General features: G+C 51.6%; 1 protein-coding gene across 4 annotated transcripts; it reads right to left on the bottom strand.

Annotated features, from left to right (window-relative positions):
- Positions 1–47: 47 nt before the first annotated feature.
- herc2 (HECT and RLD domain containing E3 ubiquitin protein ligase 2) lies at positions 48–26,285 on the bottom strand. Of its 4 annotated transcripts, none has more exons than XM_088393371.1 (91): positions 26,155–26,285; positions 25,318–25,436; positions 25,012–25,105; positions 24,669–24,812; positions 23,697–23,916; positions 23,536–23,636; positions 23,325–23,466; positions 23,156–23,260; positions 22,906–23,077; positions 22,646–22,819; positions 22,374–22,562; positions 22,148–22,299; positions 21,893–22,050; positions 21,706–21,819; positions 21,382–21,633; positions 21,106–21,299; positions 20,707–20,907; positions 20,354–20,582; positions 20,100–20,224; positions 19,814–19,992; positions 19,564–19,751; positions 19,334–19,489; positions 19,085–19,270; positions 18,840–19,016; positions 18,674–18,777; positions 18,450–18,600; positions 18,156–18,370; positions 17,963–18,095; positions 17,762–17,889; positions 17,507–17,702; positions 17,308–17,435; positions 17,064–17,240; positions 16,858–16,994; positions 16,623–16,774; positions 16,283–16,474; positions 15,999–16,186; positions 15,733–15,925; positions 15,479–15,661; positions 15,220–15,404; positions 15,007–15,154; positions 14,736–14,932; positions 14,431–14,661; positions 14,214–14,352; positions 13,967–14,113; positions 13,603–13,745; positions 13,252–13,522; positions 13,029–13,171; positions 12,824–12,922; positions 12,589–12,757; positions 12,374–12,499; positions 12,183–12,291; positions 11,928–12,067; positions 11,667–11,857; positions 11,481–11,586; positions 11,321–11,412; positions 11,078–11,253; positions 10,896–11,007; positions 10,743–10,824; positions 10,446–10,680; positions 10,184–10,361; positions 10,026–10,107; positions 9,776–9,947; positions 9,445–9,589; positions 9,089–9,314; positions 8,755–8,926; positions 8,479–8,665; positions 8,237–8,380; positions 7,868–8,059; positions 7,649–7,802; positions 7,465–7,572; positions 7,251–7,382; positions 7,027–7,185; positions 6,759–6,877; positions 6,532–6,657; positions 6,301–6,456; positions 5,850–6,164; positions 5,577–5,791; positions 5,286–5,463; positions 4,945–5,106; positions 4,750–4,841; positions 4,543–4,682; positions 4,235–4,422; positions 3,978–4,175; positions 3,809–3,892; positions 2,634–2,775; positions 2,364–2,558; positions 2,164–2,276; positions 1,402–1,592; positions 1,196–1,301; positions 777–989; positions 48–702 (listed from the first exon to the last, which is right to left on the bottom strand). In XM_088393371.1, exons 2-91 carry the CDS (start codon positions 25,387–25,389, stop codon positions 430–432), a joined length of 14,499 nt encoding a protein of 4,832 aa, XP_088249497.1. In that variant the 5' UTR covers positions 25,390–25,436; positions 26,155–26,285; the 3' UTR covers positions 48–429. The 4 variants fall into 4 exon arrangements, with proteins under 4 accessions (XP_088249497.1, XP_088249498.1, XP_088249499.1 ...); XM_088393372.1 differs by having other exon boundaries at positions 15,479–15,658; positions 17,064–17,243; XM_088393373.1 differs by having other exon boundaries at positions 14,736–14,929; positions 17,064–17,243.
- Between the last annotated feature and the right edge of the window lie 132 nt (positions 26,286–26,417).

A 26,417-nucleotide genomic window follows, 5' to 3' on the forward strand; every position in this document is an offset into this window, starting at 1 on the left:
CGTACACAGGAATGACAGCTTTGTGTTCGATACATGGCACAGTCATATTTAATTCTGTATATTTATTTATGTACACACATTCAATGGGGAGACAGTGGTGACAAATACTTCAGTAGAGCAACGTCTGGGCTACGACGACATTTTTCTTTTTTAAAAGGATTGTTTTCAAAGACAAAAACAAAAATTGGGCAGCTACTGTTTATGCACTTGTATTTACAGAGACTCGAGTCGTCGTTACAATATAAATAAAATCTAAGAATCACGGGATGGCTCCTCTTCTTCTAAGCTCTTAATGCTTCACAGCTGGTTGCACACACACTCACACACATTCACACACAGACGAGTGCGCCTAACCTGCAGGAATGTGAGCATTAAAAAAAAAAAAAAAAATTCCACCTGGACTGGCCTTCCCCCTAACTCTACAGGAGGTTAGTGCCCGGTGAGGTAGTCCTGGGTGGAGTCCGAGGCGAAGGAGTCGGCGTCCTCGTTGTCCGAGTCGTCGCTGCTGTCGTCTGCGGCCGGCTCGCCCGACAAGGCGATGCGGGCGTAGTCGTCCGTGTCGATGGACTTGCAGAAGTGGATGGCGTACTTGAGCTTCTCTTGCAGCACCTGCTTGCACGAGTAGCGCGGCAGCTTGAGGAGGAAGAAGCACGTGTACGACTCGGGGAGGAAGTGGTCGGGAGGGTTGTACTTGTCTAGCACCTAAAATTAAAAAAAGTGATTTTTTTCCCCAATATGGTCTTTTGTGCATAACAAATTTTCACACTTCTTCCTACCTGTACGACAAAGTCGCGTCCGCGGAAGTCTGCGATGGTGCGCGGCAGCCGCGTGCGCCCCCAGACGAAGCGCAGGAAAAGGGAACGCTCCGTGTTGGAGAAGGACTCCATCACCTCCCAGAACCACTGCACCAGCGGGGCCGTGGGCTCCACCCCCTTGTAGGTGGCCACAGACTTCAGAAGGTGCAGAGGGATGTCGGGGCTCCCGCACACCTACACGCAGAAAATGCGTTTAGAATCTGAAGTTCAGAATTTAGCAAACCTCACCTTGGAGCGACTTTTTTTTGTGTAGGTCACCTTATGATAGACATGTCGATCAAATTTCATGTCGCCAAGTGAGGATGGCTTTATGACCGCTCAAATTTGATTCACCTTGCCAACCAGAACCCAAATTGAAAAAAAAAAAAAGCATCCATCACCATGGTTTCCAGTTCATATCCGGTGAAAAGTGACAGGACAGGAACAGGGACGACGCGGGCCATGCCCTCCCGCACGGCTGACACCTGCTCGTCAAATTCGTGCAGCCTGGACAAAAACAAAACAACGCGGAGTGAATATTAACACAGTAGACACTTAACTCCACTCCATCCCTGTAGGTGGCGGTAATGTGCGTTTTTCCACTGGCCTGTAATTAATGGCGAGTCGCACGTATTCAGCGCGGTTATCCAGCGTGATGTGCGAGTATTTGGAGCTGAGCTGGATGTCCTGCCCGCTGGCGTTGGGCACGGTGAAGGGCAGAGTCATGGCCTCAAACTCCTCGGATGTGGCCTCATTGTCACGGATATACATCAGGCCGGGAATGAAGTCCTTATCCACCTGGAAACAGGACAGCGTGTGCACAACTTGGCCAGATGGGAAAAACTGGTCTTTGTTTTGGGCTCCAACACAGCAACAATCCAAGACACGCAGCATTCACATTGCCAAGTCTTGTGCTCTCCAAAAGTATTCGTGAGCTAACCTTTGTTATATCTCAAGGGCAAAGCATGTGAACAAGACAGTGTGTGAGAGTCTGTGTGTGCGTGCGCGTGTGGACAAGCAGCAGCAGAAAGACAAGGAAGCTCATGATCGCAGCGTGAGGCCACTAGTGTATTATTACGACGTGGACCCAAGACCGCCTCGTACGTTCCCATTCCCGACGGGGATTACCGAGGTTTTAACGAGCGCAGGAATCTGGAGGAATGTGTGTGGGTTTTTTTTTAACAGTCGAAAAAGCTCACAATGAGGGAGGCAATTACATCAGAACTGATAATAATGAGAGCCGTTGCTGTGCCCTCATTTCATTGCAGCATAGCCCCATTCAACATTTTAGAGCAGTAGTCTCCACTGAGTGTTTAAAAAAAAAAAAAAAAAAAGGTATATTAGAGATAACATTATAAATTGGTCTCACCTCACTGAGGTCTGCGATGGTCAAGTTCATCCCAGCCAGCTGTTTCCACACCGGCTCGGCCAGATTGAGACTCAGCGGACTTCCGGAGCGAATGGCGATGCCAAGCAGAACTCCTGCGGATGCACCATGGGGAAATTAACATTTGAGGAAAATAATTAAGAGTTAAAAAAAAAGAAGAGGTTAGAGATGTATGCAATTACCAAGGAAGCGAAACATGCTCATGTGCAGCTGTGACTTGGCGGCGGGGTTGAGCAGGAAGCAATCTCGGTTGGCCCCCGATTCGTCGCGTCCGTTGGGGGTGACGATGAGCAGCGGCGTCAGCGAGTTCTGCAGCTCCTCGCACATCTCGGCGATGGACTCGCTGTAGCCGCCACCGCAGTCGTCCACAGACTCCCCTGAAAGACGAAGAGACAAAATGAAATAACGTTCGCTTTCACGAAAGTGATGAGGGTCATATTTGGGACACCCACCTACAAATTTGACCTTCCACACCCGATGGGGGAGCAGCAGAGAGTCGGGGCTGAACGAGCTCATTTTGGCACACATCTGACCGAATACGGATTTGGTTCCGTCGGGTCCCGCCAGACCTCCTTTGCTTCTCGAGCGCTTCACCTGCAAACAAAGAGGACAAACTCAGTGCTTTGGCGCTTGACAAAACCTCAGAAGATTACGTTTATTCCTTCATCTTCCGAGTTACGTTTCAAAACCAAAATGCACACGACCACAAACTGGGAGTCGGTTTTGTTCATCCAGAATTTTCACTCCAAATATGAATAAAGCGAACTTTTGTGAAAGACCTGGATTTGTGTGCATGTGTGGGTGGTTAATGGGCCAAACCAAGGAGCTTTGTGCAACTCTCTGGGCAAGAAGCCCTACAGACAGTCTGGTGTGCAGATCACGCACACGCACACAAAAAAAAAATCTCTTTATAAAAGACATCACATGTAATCATCAGGAGCCTGTTTGGCCTCATAGTGAGCATGTGTGCGTGTAGGGCAGCCAAATCAAGGGGAAAGTAGATCAAGGTTACAGATAAGATAAGTCTGAGCTCAAATCCCAAGAAAATAGTCATCAAAAGTTATGAGAGCGTGCAAACTGACGTGAATGTTTACAAATAGATGTGTTATTGTGTGAGTGTGGGCTGTGGCTGACAGCAGCTGATGCACGGATGTGTTCATTTCCTTTGTGTGTTTTAAAAAGCTGCAGATTTGCGGATAAGTTAGTTAAGAAAAAATACAGCCTATACAGTCTATTTTCCAGAATAAAATGGCTTAGTTTGCCATTTAACTGAAAGCAATATTCTTCTTCTTTATTTCCTTTATGTTTGTTTTTTTGACTTTGTTGTGGTTTTTTATTATTTGTTATTCCCATACAAGTACTAAAAGGTTAAGGTTATGCTTTTAGCATATTTGAGAATCAAGTTGTTATTACTTGAATTGTTTTGTTTTTTTTCCTTCATGTCTGTTTAGATTCTAAGGGAGGTCATGGAAATCAAATGTTGACTCAGTCTTGTTTGTTGTGTTTTTTTTCTCCTGTGTTTTTACCATAAGTGCAAAAAGGTTAAGATGATGCTTTTAGCACATTTGAGAATAAAGTTCTTATACTTGAAATAGGGAGGGGGGGGGGGGGACAGGGACATTGCTACCTGTATTCTGTTGAGCTCCACCACAGGTCCGTGCTGTCTGTCACGCACCATGGTGGCCTGGACCACCTTCCTAAAAGCCGCTTCCTGTTCAAATAAAGCCGTGTTGCCATGTTCAAAACAGCACAGTGAGTACCACCACCACCACAAGCAGCAGCAGCAGCTCTCCCACCTTGCCCTGCGAGATGAGGATGCCGCGGAGGGTGTCAAAGCCCAGCGAGGGTCCCTGGCCCGTCTGACCCAAGCGCCCCTCCAGGTCAAACATGGGAATGCAAGGGCAGAAGAGCTCGGAGATGTGATGTAGCAGGAGGAGCCGGTTCCTCAGCGCCATGATGGGGATCTCTTGCAAGTGGTTGTACTCCATGGGGACCTTAAATTCAAATACTCGTCAGCCCTAGCCTGTCACTAATTTGTCGAGCAGTGGTTTACCTGTGCGGGAAGCTTGCCGGCGTTTGTGGGCTTGCTGGTGGACCAGGCGAGCGTGTGGGCCGAGCCGCAGGCGACCCGGTTGATCTTCTTGCCCTGTAGCACCGCCACCAGACGAGGCCTCTGGATGGCGTTGGTGGTGCCGTCGCCCAATTGGCCCTCGTCGTTATCGCCCCATGTGAACACTTCTCCTGAGTCCAAACATCATAGAAGGTGGTCAGCAAAAGACCTCCTCCAAGGCCAAATAAACCCAAACATCCATTTCCCAGGTGGATCTGATGGACAGGTGGGCGTGGCTCTACTCCACTTACCATCCTCCGTGCAGCACACGCAGTGCAGTGACCCGGTCGCGATGGCGATGACCTTCTTGCCCTGGAGCCCTTGAACCTGCCGCGGCCGCCGCACGTGGTCGTCTGAGCCGTGTCCAAGTCGATGGTAGTCACCTTTGCCCCTTCGAGACACATCCACTCACATGAGTTGCACGATCGCGACGAAGGAGGCGGCGATGTGGAACGTACCATGTGTAGACGGCGCCTGACTTTGTGAGCGCCACTGAGAACTGTGAGCCGCACTCCACTTTGACCACGCCCACACCGGTCAACGAATCAATCTTAAGGGGAACAAATGAGATGAGTGCTCCTCAAGCTTCCTACATGAAGTACGTCCGCTTTCCAAGTAGCACCATTATGAGCACGTGGAAGACGCCGGCTTACTTTCATGGGTATTTTGCAGCCGTCGCTGCCTCCTCGGCCGAGTTTTCCGTAGTCGCCGTCACCCCAGGACCACACCATATCGTCGTCGGTCAAACACAGGGTCTGGGCGTCGCCGCTACCGCATGCCACGTCAATCACCCTGTGGCCCTGCAAGGCGTCCACCTGCACGGAATATTACAGTTAGCTCCTGTCACATCCGATTGTATAGCTAGAGCACCACCTGCTGGATCTAATGGGTCACTGCCCGCCATTTTTAACACAGGCATCATCATTATTGATATCATTATTAATTCTAAATTCACCACATTGCATCATTGGTATGAGTCCAACATCAATCATACCAATTTGGGCTTCAGCTGGTCCTCGCTGTCCCCGTGGCCCAGGCGGCCGTAGCGGCCCTTCCCCCAAGTGAAGAGCTCTCCGCTGGCCGTGATGCAAGCGCTGTGCGCCCCTCCCGCGGCGATATCCACCACTTCCACTCCCCTCAGGGACTCGATTACACGAGGACGATCACAGGGGCTGAAAAAACCCCAAACAAAAAGAACAATTGTGCTTGTTGGCCCTGCTCATCATTAATGACAAATTCCCCAAGGCTAAGATGTTTACCCAGCAATCTGCATCTTTATGCTCACCTTCGATTGCCGTGGCCTAGTTTTCCGTCCTCCGCCTCTCCCCACGAGTATACCTCTCCCTCCGAGGAGAGCGCCAGGCAGTGCTTTCCTCCAGAGTTGACTGCCACTTTTCTGATGAAGACGTGCTGGATGGACTCCAGCAGAGTCGGGGTGGACACAGACTCGGTGCCGCCGATTCCCAGCCGGCCTCCGGCGCCATACCCGGTGGCGTACAGCTGCAAAATGTTTGTGTTTAATGAGTGACCTTGACTTGCATCTTTTTTTCAAACCTACCTTTCCGTCGGCAGTGACGGCGAAAAGCGTCTGCTCCCCTCCGATGAGCTGCACGGGCCGCAGCGTGGCGAGGGCTTCTGTAGGCGTGGGAACTTTGACCTTGGCCCCCTCGATGCCGCCGAGCTGGCCGCGGTGGTTGTGCCCCCATCCGTAGATGGTCCCGCTGCCGCCCGCCGACAAGGTCCAGTCGTCGGGCCGCCGGTTCATCCACTGCACCAGCTGCTCGTCATGCTCGCGCTTGAACAGTTCGTGGCTCTCGTGGAGCACGTTGACGCTCTCGTGGTCGGCGATGAGCTCGCGGATCTTCTTGGTCACCTGGGAGGAGATATGTCGGCAAAACATTTTGTGCAATGAGGTTGCAACGTTTTTAAAAGTAGGAAATTCTCCAAGGGAATTAACAGCACAGAAAAAAAAAAAAGACAGGTAAGCACTTGTCTTTGTTGACACTCACCTCGTCCAAAAAAGGTCTTGGCAGGGCGGTCCTTTTATCCAGCGCCACGGCCACCCTGGAGGCCGTGCAGTAACGGCGGAACCAGGCCCATTTGTGTGTCTCGGCACAACACGGCAACGTGTCCAGCTCCAGGTCGCAAGCGAGAGCTACCAACACCTGACGAGGGATCGGAAGAATGCGCACAATGAAAACTACAACAACCAAAACAAAAACACAGATAAATGCTCAGACCTTGAAGAAGGGGCTGTGGAGGAGCTGTTTCCCTCCCCGGACGATGGGGTCCTCGTACTCGTACTGCCTCTGCAGAGCCTCGGGAAGGCCCTTGACCAGGGCGGCCAGCGCGCTGCCTGTAAAACTCTGAAAGACAAACCAAACCCGAATGAACAAACACTCTTCAAGACAAATGGGAATACCCCAGAATTTGGATGGGGGCTCATCCCATCTGCGCCTTGGCTCACCACGGCACGAGCCTCGCCGTCCGTGTCACCCAGCAGCCTGTTTATGTTGATGGATTGCCCAAACTCTGTGGTCAGAAGCTTTCGTAGTCTTTGCAGGGCCCACATTCTGTGTCCGGCAGCTGCGCAAACACAAAAAAAGTTTAAAATGTGAGCCAACGCCGCTATCAGTCGGACAACTTTCCGAGTTGAAATCCAAGAGTTGGAAGTGATTACGAATTTAAGTCAATACATAACCAAGCTCCTAACTTAATTTGATTTAAATTCATACCCAATGCACTGAGCTGGGCACAAGCTGCCAGGGAGGCAGCGAGACGCGGCACGATGCTCCTGTTGGAGGCAAAATTGAGCCGGAAGTCGAGGAGACACGTCACCAAGTCCATTGAGGGGCAGGACAAGATGCAGCGGTCTGACAGTAAATCTTTGGGACCTGCAGATGAGACATTTACAATCAGTGTGTGTGTCATCCAGCCATCTATCCAAGATTTGTCTGACCTGCAGCAGGCATGATGGGGTACACGGTGAAGCGCCAGCCCCAGCCATTGACCGAGCCGTCGCTGGTGAATTTCCACTTGAGCTCATCTCCCGGGATCCTTAATTCGCTGGACCAATCGGACCACTCACGACCTAAAATACACAAAGGCGCACGGTTTTAATGAACTCAGATTTATGATTGTTAATTTTTACATAAGGAAGTACATGTTCTTACCTGATCTGACTGACACAATCCTGTTGGCCCCATCCATGACGGTCAGAGGGTCGTGCCGTCTTTCCGTGGAACACTGCCGGTCAAACTCTATCCGCAGACCTTCTGCGCCTTGAGCACGAAACAAGTTCAGTGCTCGATCCAGTGTGTTAAAATCTCAAACGTTCATTTGCTTCTTTATTGTTACCGGGGATCTTGACAGTGCCGCTGGTGGAGGTGTCGTCGATGTAGGGATGGCTGCTCTCCACCACCACGGGCTGCGAGGACAGGCGGCCGCTCTGAGAGTCGGTGGCGACGTCCTCCAGCTCAGTGACGCACAGCTCCAGGAGCATGTCAGCCACCTGCTCGTGAGAGACACGCCATCAGATTAATTTGTTCAATGAATAAAAATGCCCTTAATCCTTACCTGGGGGTACGCCGTTCCCATGCCGGACAAGATGGCCGACAGCACCTCCTTGCCTTTCTCCCCGGAGCGACAAGACACGGCCAGCTTGAGCAGGTCCACCATGACTCGAGTGTCGTCGGGCACGAGCAGGCTGGAGAATTCGTCCAGGTACTGCGGCTCCGGGCCCACCACTTTGCTTTGGCTTTCAGAGTCCTGCTGACAAAAAGTGATAATTCTAATGTCCAATATGTTCGCCATATTTCCTGTTCTATGTCTAATGCGCCAATTGCTACTACATCAAATTGAAATATTTATACAATATTTACCTGTCAGCTATACATCTCTAGTGTACCATATTTAGACATGAATTAATATTGATCCCATACGTGCCTCTTTGGTCTTTGCCATGGTCTCTGCAATGATGCTGGCTGCTCCCGGGTCATCCGTGACAGGAATGAAAGGACGCGAGGATGCGCCCGAGGCGGAGGGAGTGACGGCAGACGATGGCGTCACGGCGTCGTCTGAAGAAGGAGCCTACTCATACACACACAAAGTAAGATTCAATCAGTTTTTATCTAAATGTACACTCAAATAACATCAGTGGGCCAAATGCATCAGTGGGGCTTTTGTACCTCGCCCTTTTTGTCCTGCCAGGGGTTGGGGCTGACCGGCGCCTCCGTCTTGGGCATGACGGGAATGCTTTCGTCATCACTGGCGCTGGACGAAGACGACGAGTCGAACGGGGGCACGGGGGAGCTGGCGGGACGTTCGGTGGGCACGATCATGCTGGCTGGCATCAGCGCTCCCACCACCGCGTCCCTGGGGGAGGACAGAACCACCACGGTCATTTATGAAACCCATCTCCATCACGTCTGAAGAGGTTCTTTGGGCATGTGCGGCAAACGTACCTGGCATACATAATCTGGAGGGCTGAGAGCACATGAGACAGGGCTTGCTGCTTGGCCAGGTTTCCGTCCAGACTGAGGAGAATCTTGGCCAGCGAGGGCCGATTGGGCTTCGCGTTGCTCTGACCGCTCATCTTGTTGCTGGACGCTGATGAGTCACTGTCTGATTGGACGCCTGCCGAGCGGCCCAAAAAAAAAAAAACATCACTGATTGAAATCAAGCTGTCTGGAGCACCCTGGGCTGGTGGTGACTAATGTTGAATTTGGAGGTGCTGGGCAAAACCATTCGGAGAAGGGCTGAGCTAAAGCAAAAAGAGTTTTTAATTGTTTTCTTTACCTAGATAAGACGCCCCCAGCGAGTCCCTGGCGGTCTGGAAAAGGACGGGCTCATGCACGGAAGGCGTGGTCACGTCCACCGTGGTCCAGGCCACGCTATGCGAGGAGCCGCAGGCCACCCTGGTGATCTTTTGACCCTCCAGGCCCTGCACCAGTGTGGGCTTCCTGTTGACGGTGGTGGTGCCATTGCCCTGCTGCCCGTGGTCGTTGTCGCCCCAAGCATACACCTGCCGCATCAGCACACAATTGTCTTCAATTTTTCAGGCCAGACCAGAAACATTTTTTGTTCTAAACCTTTTAATTATCCACACAGCAGCAATCCTCTCGTTTGTACTAAACACCGGTTAGCATACAAACCTGTCCTGAATCGGTGACGGCCAAACAATGCAACGCTCCCACGGCCACGTGGACAATCTTTTTGCCTCGCAGCCCCTCGACCATCTGGGGCTTGCGCACATGGACGTCGGTGCCGTGCCCCAGCCGGAAGTAGTCTCCTTTGCCCCTGCGCGTGAGGACACGAGTACAAGCCGTTCAAAAGGAAAGACATGCACCCTTAAAAATGCTGCGTTAAAAAAAAAACATCCAATTTGGCTTAAAAATTGGACCGACCCAATCTTTTTTTTAGGTCCTGGTTTGGTCCAGTTTTTAACCCAGATGTGTCAAGCATCATCAAGTCATCACACATTACCAGGTCCAGACCATGCCCGATTTGGTGAGAGCCAAGGAGAACTGAGCACCGCACTCAATCTGGCAAACGCCTTGCCCGTTCAGCCTTTCGATGTTTTGGGGAATGTTGCAACCTTCGCTCCCGCCTCGACCCAACTTCCCGAAGTCGCCGTCACCCCACGAGAACACCAGTCCTGAATGCAAACACCGATTTTAGCCATCTGGACGTGCTTTTTAAGTAAAGTACACACTATTTTATACTTGAGGAATACCTTCATCGGTGAGCGCTAACGTTTGAGCATCTCTGCTTCCACAGGCCACCTGGATCACACGATGTCCTAGAAGAACTTTCACCTGGACGCCACAGGACAGCAGCAAATTACACGCAAACTCATGTGTGATTAAATCGGAAGCACCAAATTAAGCATACAAGTTTAGGCCTCAGCTGTGTGGTGTTGTCGCCGTGTCCTAGGCGGCCATATTCCCCAAGGCCCCAGCTGTAAAGCTCCCCGGACGAGGTGATGGCAGCACTGTGGGAGCTGCCACAGGCGATGTCTCGGATGCGCTTGGTCTTCAGAGCCTCGATCAGACGAGGCTTGTCGCAGTTCCTGAGAAGAAAAAAAATGAAATTAATAAAACCACTGACATACGGTACTTGTAAAAATGTCAGAGAAGTTCAGCGAGAGATGTACATTCTGCTGAAGTGGCCCAGCTTGCCGTCATCGCCCTCTCCCCAGGAGAACACCTTGCCGTCCACGGTGAGCGCCATGGCGTGGCGCCCGCCCGAATGCACGGCCACCTTCTTCACCACGTAGTTGCTGAGGGCGCTGATCTGCCGCGGGATGGGAATGGTGCCGCTGGACAGGCCCAGGCCCAACCTGCCGTTGGTGGCCTCACCACACGCGTAGATCTTGCCCTCCACCGTGACTGCAGTGGCACGGTGTGGTTACGTCAGGTCCGAGTGGCGATATTTGCGTTATAGAACTCACCTGCAAAAAGACTTTTGGAACCACCGGCGACTTGGATGACGTTGAGTGCAGAGAGGGTCTCGGAGAAGGAGGGCACCTTGATCTGTGAAGCGAGAAACGCCATCGGAGCAGCTGTTAGCGACCGGCGCCTTCGATGTTACTCAATGAGCTCACCTTGGATCCTTTCAGTCCACCTAGCTGGTCCTTGTCATTCAGCCCCCAGACAAACACTTTGGTCCTGATGGTGGCGGATGACTCCAACCCAGAAGATTTCTTGCGAGCAAGACTAAAGTAAAACGGTGATTATTTTCATGCAAAAAAAAAAAGATAACAACCAAACTATAAGTTGATCACACCTTCCAGTAGCAGTTTTATCATCTTCCTCTTCCTCATTGTCTGACGCCAAGAAAGGGACCGTGGCCAGGTCTTCGTCTTCTGCTCGGATGCGGCCCACAATGGCGAGCCCGTGAATCTTGCAGTCTATTCCGGAGCTCCGGCACTGCTTGATGGCAACTTCGATGTATCTGTGATACTGAAGCACGGGGAAAAGGGTCATTTGTGTCATAAATGTCGGTTCCTTTGAGATGACTCCAACTAACCTCAGTGCAATCGTTGAGCAGCAAGACGCTGGTGTCTGTGGGGTTAACGTTAATGGTCTTCAGCTCCGTTAAGTTGTTAAGTGAGCTGCCACCTGCAAACAACGTGTTGTGTTACAAAATGTCACGAATATTTGTCAAGTTTTGAAATTAAATGTTTTACCGGATACCACCACCAGGGAGGGCATATAGCTGCTGTCCGCCGGGTCCACGACCATCTTGAGCCGATGCACGAGGACATCTGGGAAGAGCTCCAAGCGAAGCCAATGCTGCATGACAAGGTCACATGGTTATAGTCGACTGCTGAGGGTGTAAGAAAAAAAAAATCAATATCAGGAAAATGTCACACCTTCCCCTGAGAGCCGGACGATTGCCAGCAGTGGTCGCCGGCTTCGATGAGGCGCGTGGCCTGGTTGACGGAGGACGAAACATTGAGGGTCTTGACGGCACGCGACCAGTCGTCGATGAGCATGCCGCGCTGGCTGCTGTGATGCTTTTTCAGCTGCTTCCCCGAGCGGCCGCTGAAGGCCGGTGACTGGCCTGTTGAAAAGCAACAGATTGTGTCAAGGTTGCATCGACTGAGGGATTTCCGTTTGCGCGCTCGACTAACCGGGCTCGTTGATTCGGCCGAAGGAATGGCGGATGTCGTGCTTGCGTGTTTTGAAGCAGCTTTCGCAGAAGTCAAAGTCGTCGCAGACTCTGCATTTGAACCGGGCGCCGTTGATGGGGAACATCTGGCAGCCGTCGCATCTGCGGGGGTGAGACCATTTTAGGTGTGAGGTTTACTTTTTTTTTTTTGCAAAAGGATAGGCAAAAAGGGTCTCAATCAGCTTTTGATTTCGACCTTCAACTTTTATATCCAGACCTGACTCCAGGATGCACACTGGGCACCAGTTCCATCTCAGACAGCAAGCCAGTCCAGTGCGACTGCTGAGGGAAGTCCACAATCACGTCCTTCCCGTTGGCGCTGAAAGCTGAATCAGATCCAAACACACACGTGTTCCATCTTTGTTACAAATCATCCATCATTCTTCGAAAATCAAAAGTCACACTTGCCTTTGACAACGCCGACGCTCCTGTGGGTGACGGACCCCCATTTGTACTTTGGCGTGGTGACTGAAGGCTTAACCCTCACTTTGTCACCAATCTTTATGTGTGAGGGAGAACTCTGAGGCGGGAAACCTGGAAGCAAACAGACAGAGATGGTTTAACCAAAGCATCAAAGGCTCCAAACTTAATTTAGTGAAGTCAATAAAGCAAAAGCGGCTCACCGAGCAGCTCAATGTGGATGTAGCGGACCCAGTAGGTTCCGCCTTTCTGCTGCCAGTCACACTGCACGTTTAAATCGTGCAGGCCGTCGCGATCCAGCTTGATGACTTTGCCCACGTCGCCGTCGTACACTTCCTCGTACGTTCGGCAGCACTTGACCATCATGCCCACCTGAAGGGGAAACGCTGGCATCATCCACTGTCATCATCACGTGACGGTTGGAAATCTGCCTCTTACCTGAATATTCTCGCGGATGTAAACGGCGTAGTCGTCGTTGCTCTGGAAATCCGAGCGCTTCTTAAACATTTGGCTTTCCGTCACCACGACAGCGAGAGGCTGGAAAGGGAACACGGAACCAGGTCAGAAAATGCGAGTAAAAAGCCAAACTTAGCTCGTTTATACTGAGCCGGTCGTAAAGCCAGAACGTAAAGTGATGGCGCACCGCTGGGAACATGGGCTCGGCCTCCTCCAGCTCTTCCAACACTTCCTCTTCTGACTCTTCGTCTGAAACAGAGTCAGCATCCGACACCTCCGAGGTGTGAATGTCAGGATGGTCCAGCAGCCAACCCACGAGAGACTCCACACCTGAGGAGAAATCAAACCAGTTGACTCTACCGGCTCGAGTCGGTAAACCCGAAATGAACCGAATCGTGGGCCGGTCCTACCTGGGACACCGGAGGCGCTGCCGGTCGTTCCTGACAGCGACTTCAATGCGAACTCGATGTTCTTCCGCGGGAAGCCCATCTCCATCAGCTGCAGGACGATGGGGAGAGGCGGGACCGGCGAGGTCTTGTGCTTCTTCTGCTTGGGCGGCCGGACGTGCTGCTGCACGGTGACGGGCGTGGTGGCCTCGCTGGAGCTGCTCTCTTCAAAAAGCGGAGACGCCGGGTGGGCCGACTCCACGGCCAGGTACTGACAAACGGCCAGGGCTGCGGCCTACGAGGTAACGCAATGGACAAGTTCAAATCATTTTTTTTCTTTACTGCCGATGTTGACTTGACCGTCGGGTTCTTCACCTCCATCTCCCGCCGGTCAAAGATGGCTTTGATGGGCGACGGTTGAGTGGCGGCGGATAAGAGCTGCTGCAGGAGGATCATCGGAGGAAGGGGACCCTCGGGAGAAAGCTCTCCGATGTCGGGCGACGACACAACCGTGTCATCTAGTGGAATACACACAGCTAATTCAATTGTTACTTAATTGAATTTATTTTAAATTAATTTAATTAATTATTCAATTGTGAATTACTTTCATTGGACCCAGAATACATTTGAAATTATTGAATTCTTATTTTTTTAATTAATTGTTATTCAATTGTGAATTACTTTCATTGGACCCAGAATACATCTGAATGTTTTTTTTTTCCGCTGGCGTCTTCCTTACCGCTGGGATTGGGTCCAATGTCCAGCACGGCAGGCTGCGAGAGGATCTGCCGCAGTTTATCTTGATGCGAGAGCAGCGCCCGTGCGGCCTTGAGGATGTAGAGCCTCAGCTGCTGCCAGCGCAACAAATGGATGTCCACCTGGTCCGCTGAATCACACACGCACGATTAATTCAGCACATCAAGCGCCGCAAAGCTTTTCATAATTCTCGTAAACAGTGGCTGTCGGAACCGACGGTCGTTCCGCACCTGTAAGTCCTCGACTGAGGCACTTCTTCATGCGCTGTTTCTCCAGTTTGCTTCCAGCCAGGCTCACCAGCTGAGCCCAGACTGCCAGCATGGGCTCTGAGAAAGGCAGGTTCTGCACGCTGAAGGAGACCGCAGGACACTGGGACACATCAAAATAATAGCTGGATTAAAAATCTAAAAAAGGACATTAACAGTTTTGTCCTTAAGTCTTCCATACCGGTTTGAGGTGGCTGAGGAGGCACACTCGGCTGTTGCGCATTTCATGAAACTGCGCGGTGATGCGTCCTTTGGGCGTGATGCGCGTGACCGTGCCTTCGCCGTATTCCTCGTGGAGCACCTGGCCGCCGAGACGCAGGCGGCCGTCAATTCCTCCGATCACTGCCAGTACTGCCATCAGGCTGCCAACCCTGGGACCATCGGCGTCGGGAAAATATTCCTCCAGGAGACTCTGGAAGGAGCGGGTGGAAAGCATGTGAGGCTTCAGGCTCAATATGTTTGTGTGAAAACGTTTCATCATCTTACCGCTTCCGACTGGCAGCTTGTCATGACATCTCCGATGGAGCTCAGCTGAGCGTTGATGTACTCGTTGATGAGACCGTTCCACTGGGCCAGGGAGTGGAGGGTACGCAGAACGCCCACAATTTCCTCGGCCAGCGTGCTGCTGTGAGTGGCCGTCAAAGAAGCCTGAGGACGGGACTTCCTGCGTCGTAGGGAACCTTCTGCCGAGGAAATGGAACGAGTTAGAAGAAGGAAAAAAAGGAGAGCTTACGTGTGCCTTGTTAGCTTTGCCGACCTCTGAGCAGAGGCAAGTCTGAGGAGCACGTGCTCAGTAAGCTTCCCAAGAAGCCAAAGAGCTTCTCCACCAGGAACCTCATGTCTGGCAAGCGCTCCATCTTGTCCCACGAAGGCAGCACAGCTTGCAGGAGACGCAGCGCGAGGATCTGTGAACCCACACCAACGTGATGCCAAAGAAAGTTGAGGATTGTGTGACTTGATCCAATCTCACCTGTCGCTGCAAGGTGACAGCGCTGAAGGACTGGTTGCCCTCCACGATGCGGATGAGCAGGCCGATCCACGCCGAGGTGCTGAGCGTGCTGCACATTTGGGGCATGAGGGCAATGCTGCGAATGAAGCCCAGCGTGCACCAGCTCTTGTGCTGCTCCCGCGACACCAGCCTGTGGGTGTGGCAACCTGACGGCAGAGGCGCTGCTCAGACCCGATGACCTTTTGTTTTTCAAATATATGACAAGGCGAGATTCAGCTACCCGTCTTGTCGTTAGCCGCGCTTTCTACTAGAATCCTGAGGAGCCCGCAAAGAGTGCGCGTGGCGTCCGTTTGTAACATGTCGGCGTAGATCCCGGAGGACAGCGCCAAGGTCTTGAGCAGGTTGACGGTGCTCGTGAGCAGCATGGCTGTCGGGTGGCTGCTCTTTTCCATGAGCTCGCCTTCTGGAACAACGGCAATGTGGCGCTTGAGGGTACATTCTCCGGAAAAGGAGAGCAGTCGGGAGCGTACTGACCCGCGTCATCTTCCGTGTCGGAATCCTCGGCGGCCGGCTGGGCGGCAAGCGGCGGCTCGGCCAGTTTGAGGTCGTACTTGCCCTCCTTCCCCATCCGATAGGAGTTGGTGCTACTCGTGTCCCACTGGACTCGGATCCAGCCGTCCTCACCCAGCTCACCGATAACCCGCCCCAAACCTGGAGATGGACCATCCTGGAGGCCCGAGAGAGTCGCATGTTAAGAACTCATATCAAGGAACTCAAGGAACTCAAGGAAAGTCTCACACCTGATCTCCCCATTTCCAGTCCACCCCCCTCATGACACGTGTGCCTATTTTCATCATGGCCGCCAGCTCCGGGCCAGAGGCGGGAATGGGCACGGGGGCCGCCTCCTTCCTGGACTCTTCCAGCACGGTCGCCGAGCCGCCGTGCGCCGACAAACTATGGTCTTCATCGCTGCTGTCGGTGCTGGGTCCTGGTGGAGAAACATTTTTTTGATTCTGTACTTAAATGGAAAAAAAAATGACATTAATACATTCAAATACATGGATGGATAAAAGGGTTAACTCACCTATGAGCTTGAGGATGCTCTGCGTGAGGGCCAGTACGCCCGAGTTGAGCAGGAGGCTCAGGCTGTTGGCACCGTGCTTGAGCGACAACATGTGGATCATGGCCAGAAGGAAGCGGGCCTGCGGGATGGTGCCGAGGCTCGGTCCTGCCGGGTTCTCGTTGGTGATGGTTTGCAAAGGAACCGGCTGTACCCCTGGTTTTCACAAGACAAAAAACAAGGTACATATTCTGCCCAAAATTTTCCTTGAAATTATATATAGAATTACTCTTAAAATATAACATTATATAATTACTATTTTTATGAAAAGGAATAACTTTTGCCGTCCTCTTGCAGCGCTTACCGAGTTCCTTAAAGCGGGCGCTTGCTTCCAGCAGGATGTTGCGAACGTTGTGAATGGCCCAGGAGTACAACTTGCCAAAGGTCACCTCCAGGAGCATGCGGTTGAAAGGAGGGATCAGGTCCACATCCTTCAGGCAATCGGAAAGCGGCTCTCTGAAGATCCAAATTACAGTTTGAGCTTTTGATACCGTTTTGGAACAGTAGGTGGCAGCACGCGCTCATCTTTTGTAAGTTACCCAATGTTGGTTCCTTCTGGTACGACCCTCTGCCAACCACAAAGCATGGCGTACTGCACCGAGGGCAACAAAAAGCTCTTGGAGGCCAACTTCAGCATGGTGTCGATGCCCTCCAACCTCACTTCCGCCCTCTCCAGCTGGCAAACAAAAGTCCATTGAGCTTCACTTGTGGTCAACGGCTATAGTGACCATTTTGGATGCGTCACCTGTTTGAGGAGACATTTCCTCATTTTCTCCACATCCAGGGGCTCCTCCTTCAAAGCAAACTCCACGATTTTAGACATCAGGCTGGATTGGGGAGACGCGCCGCCGTGCACGCTGTGCTTCAACCAGCGGTACTTGTGAACGTTGTCCACCGTGCTCAGAATGGGCTCCCACTTGTGCTGCTGTGACAATTTTGTCAGTTTCGGCGGAGAGACAAAATTGTGATGAATAATCGATCAATTGTACCTTGGCAGTCTTGCTGGTGGGCGATTTCCTATCGGCCGCTGTCGGGCTGATGTTGACATTCAGTTCTTCTTCTATGGTCCCTTCATTCTCCAGCTTTGGCTCGTCGACGTCGCTTGACTTTTTAGGCACTGGAAGAAAAAAAAAAATTACGATTAAAAGATTATCAATTACAAACACATATTGTCCACACTGACGGTACCTTTTTTCTTCCGCCGGTCTCTAATGAGCTTCTGAGCGATCCTGCGCCAACGTGGCTGAGAACTGAGTAGTTTCAGCTTGGACACGATGGACAAGTCGTTGCTCACCGCCGGACGCAGCTCGTTGAACAAAAAGCGCAGGCGCTCGATGACCGGGGCGCAGACTTCCTTGTAGGAGCGGCCTTGCTCCTGATGGGTCTGAAAACGCACAACGCTTCAGTAAATGCAACCCACAATCAGCACTCCGTCGTCCCTACCTTGATTAAAGAACACTTTGCCTGGTAGACCATGCGGCACACTTCAATGACGGATTTAGGAAGCGACCTCTGCTTCCCTTGGTCCACCTCCAAGGCACATTGGCTGACGAGCGAGAGAGCAACGTGACCTGAGGGAACCAAAAACAAACGTTCTAAAATAGCGCAAAAGGAAAGCCATCATTCTGTGTCCTGCTTGCTTACCCAGGTCCTGATGTTTGAGCAAGCAGCAGAGCAAAAGGCGGCCAACTTCTTCCACGGGATGCTCAGGTGGGAAGATGATGGGTGTGATGAGATGATACTGCTTACAGCAACGCTCGATTTGGCATAGGAAGTCCTGCAAGGCGAGCAGAAAGCAGTTAGAGAAGTTACAGAAGTTAGGCGGTTTCGGTTTTACCTTCACAGTGTGGTCCTGGGTGTTGTTGTCAGCGATGGCCTGCAAAAAAGGCTGCGCGTGGTCACTGAGGGTGATCCGGCGAGAGTACAGCTCGGCTTTATCCGGCGCGGTGGTCCCCAGGGAGCTGCAGTGGTCCTCATCCTTCTCTTCATTGTAATTATAGTGGATCTGGCTGGTCTGCAAACCGCCTGAGAAGATGGAGGACTGCAGCCACGCTGTGAAACGTGTCAGGAGGCCAAATTGAAAAAAAAATTCTTCAAAGGAGATGAAAGAAAAAAAAAAAAGTGAACCCACTGGCACATTCGATCTCCATGGGCGACAGGGGGGTGCTCTTGGCCATGTAGGACGCGTGGAGACCCAGCAGCAGGCCCAGATTTCTCTCGGTGTCGATGAGAGGGGATGACAGACTGCTCAGATCCGGCGTGGTCACCATCTCCTGGTTGGGCTAGAAATAACAAAGCCGCACTTATTTTTATCACGCTTTAGTTTGGTGGCATCACAGATATACTTTATAATACCTCCATGTATTGGCCAACACAGAAGGCCTGCATGGACTCCTTGGTGTCCTCAAACTGTAGGGCTGCTTCCAGAGCAATGACCGGGTCTTCTCCCGCAAACTGAGCTGCAAGAGGGAAAATAATTTAGTACAGCTATGAAAAGACAATTCAACTCAAAATGGACTACCAAGGACGCTGTTTCCCGTCAGTGACTGGGACTGAGCCTGAAAGTCCTTGATGTCGTAGACGCGTCCGTCAATAACCGTCCAGAAGCCGCCGTCTTTGTTGTGGTTCTCCAGGTCGGCTTTGCGGATGAGGGACACCTCTTCATTGTTCTTGGAGCTCTGGCCCGTGAAGAACGACCCTGCTCCAGTACAAACAGTTATTAGCTTGTATTAATTCCGCTTGCTGCACTCCAAGAGCTTGGCGTACCCATTATTCCGGGCCAGGCTAGATCCTCGATGTCGTCCTTCTCATGTCCGGGGGCCAGGTGGTTGAAGCGGTCCAGATGCTCCAAGAGTCCGGCCAGGAGAGGGATGGAGCCCGTCTCCTGTATCAGGCCGGCGTCGATGGTGAGGAGGAGGACGATGGACACCACCAACTCGGGCAGGAGCACACCTACGACAGGACGGCACAATTGTCGCTTTCTGCAAATCGACCAATCACAGCGCAGCTTCTTACCCGTCAGATCTCCTTCGATGACGTGAGAGACTTCTGCGAAATGGCGGTGTCCGGTGGAGGCGATGCTGGTGGCCACGGGGAGGATATCGCCGATGTGGGTACACAGCAAGGCGATGTACTTTTTGAGCAGCGAGCCCACGCCTAGAAGCTCACGATCTGCCGATTCGAAGAACTCGGTTTTAAAAACTGCTAGCGATTGGCTGTGCCCACTTTGCTAACGTGCCACTCACTGTATCCGTTGACATTGACTTCATCGTTGACACCGAGGTAGAGCTTGCTGACCAGCAGCCTCTGGAAGCGCAGCAGCAGGTCCAAAGACGCCGAGCGCTCCTTGCTGTCGTGCTCCGCCTCCAAATAGTTGGAGATGCGCAAGTGGGCGATGTCCTTCAACCTGGCGATGGTCTGCGAGGCGATATTCCTGCAACGCAGCGGATGGTTGAGTTGCGATGCGAATTATTCCAGCATGGAAAATAAAAATACCTTAGAAGTTGCTGCACGAGCTGCACCAGAGGCAGTATCTGCTTGCCGGCCGACTCGTAGATGCCGGTGTTGATGAGGTCTTTGTCCAGCACGGCGCGACAGCGCTGCATGGTGGAAGCGTTGGCCTCCTGTTCGTCGATCTCCTTCTCCTTTTGCGCCTCCTTCTTGGCCTCAATGTCCTATCATGGAGGAATGAGCCAAAATTGTTGCTCAAGGTCCTTTTTCAAAAATGATTTCCTTCTGGCTTGTAGCTCAAAATGGCCTCGGTGATTATTTGAACTCTGACCTGTATCTCGGCAGCGATGGCCGCCTTCAGGGCAGATTCCAAGCCCCCGTCGGCCATCAAGCTGCTGACCAAAAGGTCGATCATAAAGCGGCGGCCGGGAGTCACGCTCCTCTCATTTCCAGAAGCTGCGGCACATAAAAAGGATTTATTGTTTTCAATATTAACAGTGCTCAATTTTTTTTTTATTGACCTAAAATGAGATGTGGAGCTATTTTAAGACTTTACTCAATATTTAAATGTAGTTGAGCTCTTACCAGTATTGGGCAACAAGGAGGACAAAGCCCTCGCCCGTTCTTCGGCGGTGGGAAGCAGCACGGACCAGCCGCTCTGCAAGACGGACTGAGCGGCGACTTGCACTGTGTTGAGCACGCCGGCGTTGCTCGCCAGCACAACTACGGTTTGCTTGAGATTGTACAGCAGGGCGCTGCCGAGACCCAAGCCTAGCTCCTCCGGGTCTACCTGGTTACTAATGGCGGCGTGGAGCTGGAGACACAAATATGTGAAGCTTCAGTCAAAGTGAACATGCGTGTTATTCTTTCAATTTTCTATTAGCTATTTAAAATAATCCGCAGATTTGAGTGCTCCGTGTTTCTAGAACAAAGACTACCTGGAGCCTGAGCAGGTTGAGGGCGGCCACCACCATGCACTCTTTCTCCTGCGGGGGCGGCCAGTCCGAGCTACCGTCCATGCCCTCGCTGACCTGTCGGAGCAGCAGGTCCAGCTGCTCGAAGGTCATGGGGCACACGTCCACCACGAAGGGAACGCGCTGGCCAACGGACCACTCGGAGCACGAGGACCAGACGAAACTCTGGGAAACAGCAAGAAAACGTCATGATGTAAATGTCTTGGAATTATTTTAAAATATTTTATTATTTGTTGTTATTTATTTATTTAATAATATTTATTTTAAAATAGTTATTTATTATATTATTATTTGTATTTTTTTTTGACAATGAGAACTTTTACTCAGACAGATGGAGAAAAAAAATATCCGGGCGCGCATCACCTGTCCCGGGCCGCAGGAGATGCCCACAATGTGTTTGGCTTTAAGACCCGGCAGAGCCTTGGGGTGCTTCTTGTTGTAAAAGAGGGTGTCAAAGTGCTGCAGCTTGTCGTTGCTGCCCCAGCTGTGCACCTCGCCGTCGTCGGTCAGCACGAGGCAGTGTGACGAGCCCACGGCCACGTCCATCACTTTCTTCCCTGGATACACAAAACAATCAGGTCGCTATCACGAGTGTTTTTCTGTATTAATTTTGATATTGGTAGGTCACGTTGCAATTACCCTGCAGACTGTCCAGCGCTTTCGGGTAGCGCACGTGCTCGTCGGTGCCGTGGCCCAGGCGCTGGTTGTCGCCTTTGCCCCACGTGTACACTTGTCCGTCTTTGGTGAGCGCCAGCGAGAACTGGCTGCCGCAGCACACTTTGACGACGTCCAGGTCCTGCAGCTTCTCAACCAGCTTGGGCGTCTTGCAGCCGTCGCTGCCTCCTCGGCCCAGCTTGCCGTAGTCGCCGTCGCCCCAGGACCACACTTGACCTGCACGCAGCAGTAATAAAATGGTTTTGAACCGATTTAGAATTTACCCCAGGCACCCGACGGCCTCCTCACCGTTCTCTGTGACGGCGAGCGTTTGCGCGTCGCCGCTGCCGCACGCCACGTCCGTCACCTTCATACCCTTCAGCGCCGTCACCAGCATGGGCGTCATTTGGTCCTCGCTGGAGCCTGCGATCACATGGCATCACATTTATTTATATAGTGAATCGAGGCAGCATCTTTTATTGTTGGAGACGTTTACCATGGCCCAGGCGACCGTAGTTCCCACGTCCCCATGTGTAGAGTTCGCCATCGGCGGTGATGGCGGCGCTGTACGTGCTGCCGCAGGCCACGTGCACCACCTGCTTTCCCGCCTGCTTCCCGTTGAAGGCGGCGATTAAAGTCGGTTCTTCTAGATACCTGCATGCACGTGTCGTCAAAGTATTCTTTGTGAGTTTAAAAATGGTTCTCATTGTAGTGCATCATTTTGTTAGCGTGAGCAGCAGGAGGCCCGTACGTAGTGTCGCCGTGTCCCAGGCGGCCGCCGTCGCCGCAGCCCCAAGAGAAAACCTCGCCGCTGGACGACAAAGCCAAGTAGTGCTGCCCCTCCGGGTGCGCCGCCAACTTGATGATCTTCCTGGAGCTCAGTCCATAGATGAGCATGGGCGCCTGTTGTGGGGAAAATGAAGACATCAACCCTTGTTGTGGGAAAAACACGCTAGCCTCAAGGAGTGGCGTCTCACTAGGGTGGTGCTTTTGTAGTTCTGGGCGTAAACGGCGCCGCTGTTGGACAGGATGAGGAAGCCCTTTTCCGAGCAGACGATTTGAGTCACGCCCATGTTGGTGAGGGCTTTGCACTGGATGGGCGCGTTCAAGTTGACATAAAGCTTCCAGCCCAGGAGACCGCAGGCGATCACCTCCTGCATGTTCCCCTGAAAAGCATCAAACAGATCTTGACTTTCATTTTTCCGTGAGCATCGGAACAATTGTCCTCCAGCGAGCCAAAAAACGTCACCTTGTGCGTGGTGGGCGAGTTGAGTTGCGGGGGACTGCGGGGAGTGGCCAAGCGGTCGAGGTGGGCCAAAATGACCACGGCTGTCTGTCGCAGGTCAATGGCCAGGTCGTTGTCCTGGGGTAAGGTCAGGTAGCGCAGGAAACTCTCATTTGGACTCAGCGGCGCCGAGAGGATCTGGAAAAGATCGTTTTGACAATTATTTGATAAGGGAAAACGTTTGTATGTGGTCAATTAGGTTCCGGTGTAATTCCAAGACGGACCTCAGGTTCCTCTTCTGGGATGGGCTCCTCCTTGCTGCTGTAAATGTTCTTGAAGCGCTGCAGAAGGGGCAGCAGGGGGGCGCTGGTGCCCTGAGTGGAGCGTTCGTTGTCCATCTCCCGGGTGCCGCTCTCCCACAGGCGCAGCAGCAGCAGGATGGCGGACAGCAGCTGACTGCAAACAGGAAGTGACGTTTTGGAATCAGATATAGTTTAAGAAATAGAACATCACGGGAAAGTGTTTGAGGGTTACCTGAGTGTGCCCCTCTGTACAGCAAGCTCCAGCAAGATGGCCAGCGCCAGATGTTGGTCTTGAAGCGGAATGTTGACCTTGGTGCTGGCGGTGCCGTGGATGTCGCTGATCCACGAGAAGACCGTGAGCGGACGGAGCGCCGTAAATGAGGCGCGAGGGTCGGGCTCACCTGAGGAACTTGGTGGCCCTCTCGACCACCTCCAGCCACACCGACGACACGGTGCCCTCGTCGAACAGCGTGGCCTCGGGGAGGGCTCGAAGAGCGTCTAGAGACTCTTGAAGGAGTTCGCTGCACAGGTCGGCGTCGTCTCCTGCACCCAAGCCCAAAGGCTAACGCTTTAGCAAACCACAGTTTTTAATTTTGGAACTGCAACTCTTACCTGACCTCCAGGCCCGACGCAAGAAGGCAAAGGCGAACGAAAGCGCCGCCCTAGAGCCCACCATTGCTAAACCTTCGACACTTTTGCTGTCAGGACGCGGACTGAGAGAAGAAATGGCGCATTTAGCAGAAAGAACTGTGCATGGCTTTTTGTGGTAGTACCTTTTATTATCAGCGGCGGGCCGCGGGGGGCTGACGGGGCACTTCCAGGACAAGGTGTCCTTCTCCACTATGCTGTAGCTGAGCGAGATATGGTAGCGCTCCAGGATGACCAGACGCTGGCAGAGACGGCGAGCCGACAGAGTGCTCTTGGCCATCTGGGCCGACAGCTTCTGCTGGTCGTCCACCAGCACCATCAGGCAGTCCTTCAGCTCTTTCTCGTCTGGAGACGCACAGCCATCTTCCAATTATTTTTCCACGCCATCAGTGGCACTAACTTCAAATACTGTATACACTTTTATAGAATTGTGGCTGTTTTTGAATCGACTCATGCTAAAGCAGCACACCCTCATTGTCCTCACTGGGTCACAGCAGCCAGCGTTGAGGGGACGAACAAGACGGCCAAAATAGCCGCTTGGAAATCCACTTAAGCTTTTATGTAAGCTGGCCAGAGGCTGTGAGCGCAACATCGTCTCAGCTGTGCGCAGCCGTCGAGGTGCGCTGCAAACGCACACTCGCTGCTACTCGGTCATCCAAGTGGAAGTGGAGTTCCAATCAAGGCGCTTCGGTTGTGTGAGCAAAATAAGCACCCAACCAGTCTGCGCCCCAAACAGATCAAAACAGGAAGAGAGCCAAGCACGGTCGAGCGACTCTATCAATATTTATCTTAGTTGGAAAACTGCTGACGTGCGGGATATGAGTGAACAGGAAGTGTGCCATTTGAACCCTCAGCCCGGATGGCGGAGCGCTCATCCAAGCGGTGCTCCGGTTACCGATGATGTCATTTCCTCAATCGATAATAGAAGCAGTCCTGTTGTGCCCCCGACCGACCCCGCAAAGTCGACTCGAAGCTTATCTCTCGGCAGCATAAAGGCGACCCACCCAGTTGCATCGGTAAACACTGACACTCAGCGGAAGGGGGAAGTTAGTCATTTAATCAGACAACATTAGCTCTTTTAAAACTGAGCGTCTCACCTGGTTGCCGTCCCCAGTCCCACGTCTCGATGATGGAATGGTGGACGGCCGCGGAGGCCACAGCTGCTGCCTCATCCTCATCTTTCTTCTCCTTGTCGTTGGCTTCATCCTTCTTCTGACCTGCGAAGCAGCCCGGGTAGTCTTCTGCAAGACATTGTCAGCTTTGTTAGCATCTCTTAGCTTTTACAAAGTAGCAACTGAGTTGCCATATTGAAAAAAGAAAGATCTTATCCCCTTAGAGTTGACATTTTCAGGTTCACGCTTTGGGTCCAATAAATTAAACTACGACTTTTTGGATGTTCCTAAGGAAAAAAAAAAATAACTAGCCAAGGGGGTACCCTACCTGGATGTGCCGATTCCTCGCCATTGAACGTTATCTCCTCATCCTTTACCATTTCGTTCCACATCTCGCTTAATCCTTCTGCCGAGAAGGCCCACTGTCCGAGGAAATGAGACATTTCAAAAACAATTCAACTTGTACATGCTTGTACCGTATATATGTACTGGATATATATCACGTGATCACTTTCACATGATCTTGACTGACAAATCTTTTGGTATTTTAAAGTCAAAAGGGAGGAAAAATCGAATAAAAAATGGTGAGAAATGACTTTTTTTTGCAACCCTTGTCGATTAATGTGGTACATACCTGCAAATCTATCTTGAGCCATTTATCATGGAATCTGCTCTGAGCATCGAGGGTAAAAGATGGAGAAGGCATCTTTCCTCCCCTCCCCAGCGCCTCTCTCGGCTGCAAACGCAGCCAACCTGCAAATACGGGGAAGAAGAAAAAAACCTGTAATGCAAATTAAATAACATTTGAGTTTAATACGACAGTAGCACACCAGTGACCTGCTCCTCCTCATCGTATGATTGCAACACATTTGGAAATTCAGTCATGAGATGTTGACAAGCTGGACCAGAAAAATAGGTTGCTGCTGCTGCATCTAAATTTAGTTCTTTTTATTTTGATCGCCACGAGAATGTCACACCGCCGCTCTATCGTTAGACGAATAACACTTTTAAAATAAACATGACCTGGTATGTACACAACGTCAATTAGTCCAGGGAGGTATTACATGTATTTAAACAGCACTGTGTATGGGTGTGCTGCATGTGTGTGTATGTTTATCGTGACATGACGATGGGGAGGGTGAGGTACAACATCATCGGCGTACCTTTTAAAATACCAGCCGGCTTGCCACAGTTATCCTTCGACAATGCAGCTGCATATAAAAATCTATCATATTAATATGTGCGTTGATTTAACAAGACAAAATTCATGCCATTTAGCTCGGCGGCTAATGCTAAGTAGCCTACCGCAAAGGGAATACGTTAGCCACAGCTAGCCATGCTAATACAGCTGTCGTCATCCTAGCTAGGATAGAAACACACCTCCGAAAGTGTGACACCCGGGGGAAACGTTTTGGGGGGAAGCCAATAATTAAACGCCTTCATAGTTCACAAAAAAAGACTTTTAAATTACCTGCGGTCTTCCGCTGACGACTTTGCCGTCCTCTCCTTAGCTACTATGCTGCATTAATTGGAATTGATTGACAGGTTGCCGACAGAGGCACAAGCATGGAGACACATTACGTAGCCGTGGTAGAGCGTTTGATTGTGTTCACTTTCTGGTGCCGTCAAAATGAGGGGTGGAGTGTGACTCGTGACAATGTGCCGCACCGCCCGCTTGGCACAAACGGTTACATAAAACCGCCCTTCTTCTAAATTTAAGGCGGGACTTAAGCG

Source organism: Syngnathus floridae, chromosome 13 (genome assembly GCF_059516105.1).
Source record: "Syngnathus floridae isolate MCC-2025c chromosome 13, RoL_Sflo_1.0, whole genome shotgun sequence".
Lineage (NCBI taxonomy): Eukaryota > Metazoa > Chordata > Actinopteri > Syngnathiformes > Syngnathidae > Syngnathus > Syngnathus floridae.

Excerpts from the sequence above, each read along its gene's own strand:
- herc2 (XM_088393370.1), bottom strand. The coding sequence starts at position 25,389 with ATGCCTTCTCCATCTTTTACCCTCGATGCTCAGAGCAGATTCCATGAT. Across the intron at positions 22,051-22,147 it reads CTGGGACACGGCGACACTAC|GTATCTAGAAGAACCGACTT; the intron begins GTACGGGCCTCC and ends ACGTGCATGCAG. Across the intron at positions 11,008-11,077 it reads GATAAAACTGCTACTGGAAG|TCTTGCTCGCAAGAAATCTT; the intron begins GTGTGATCAACT and ends GTTTTACTTTAG.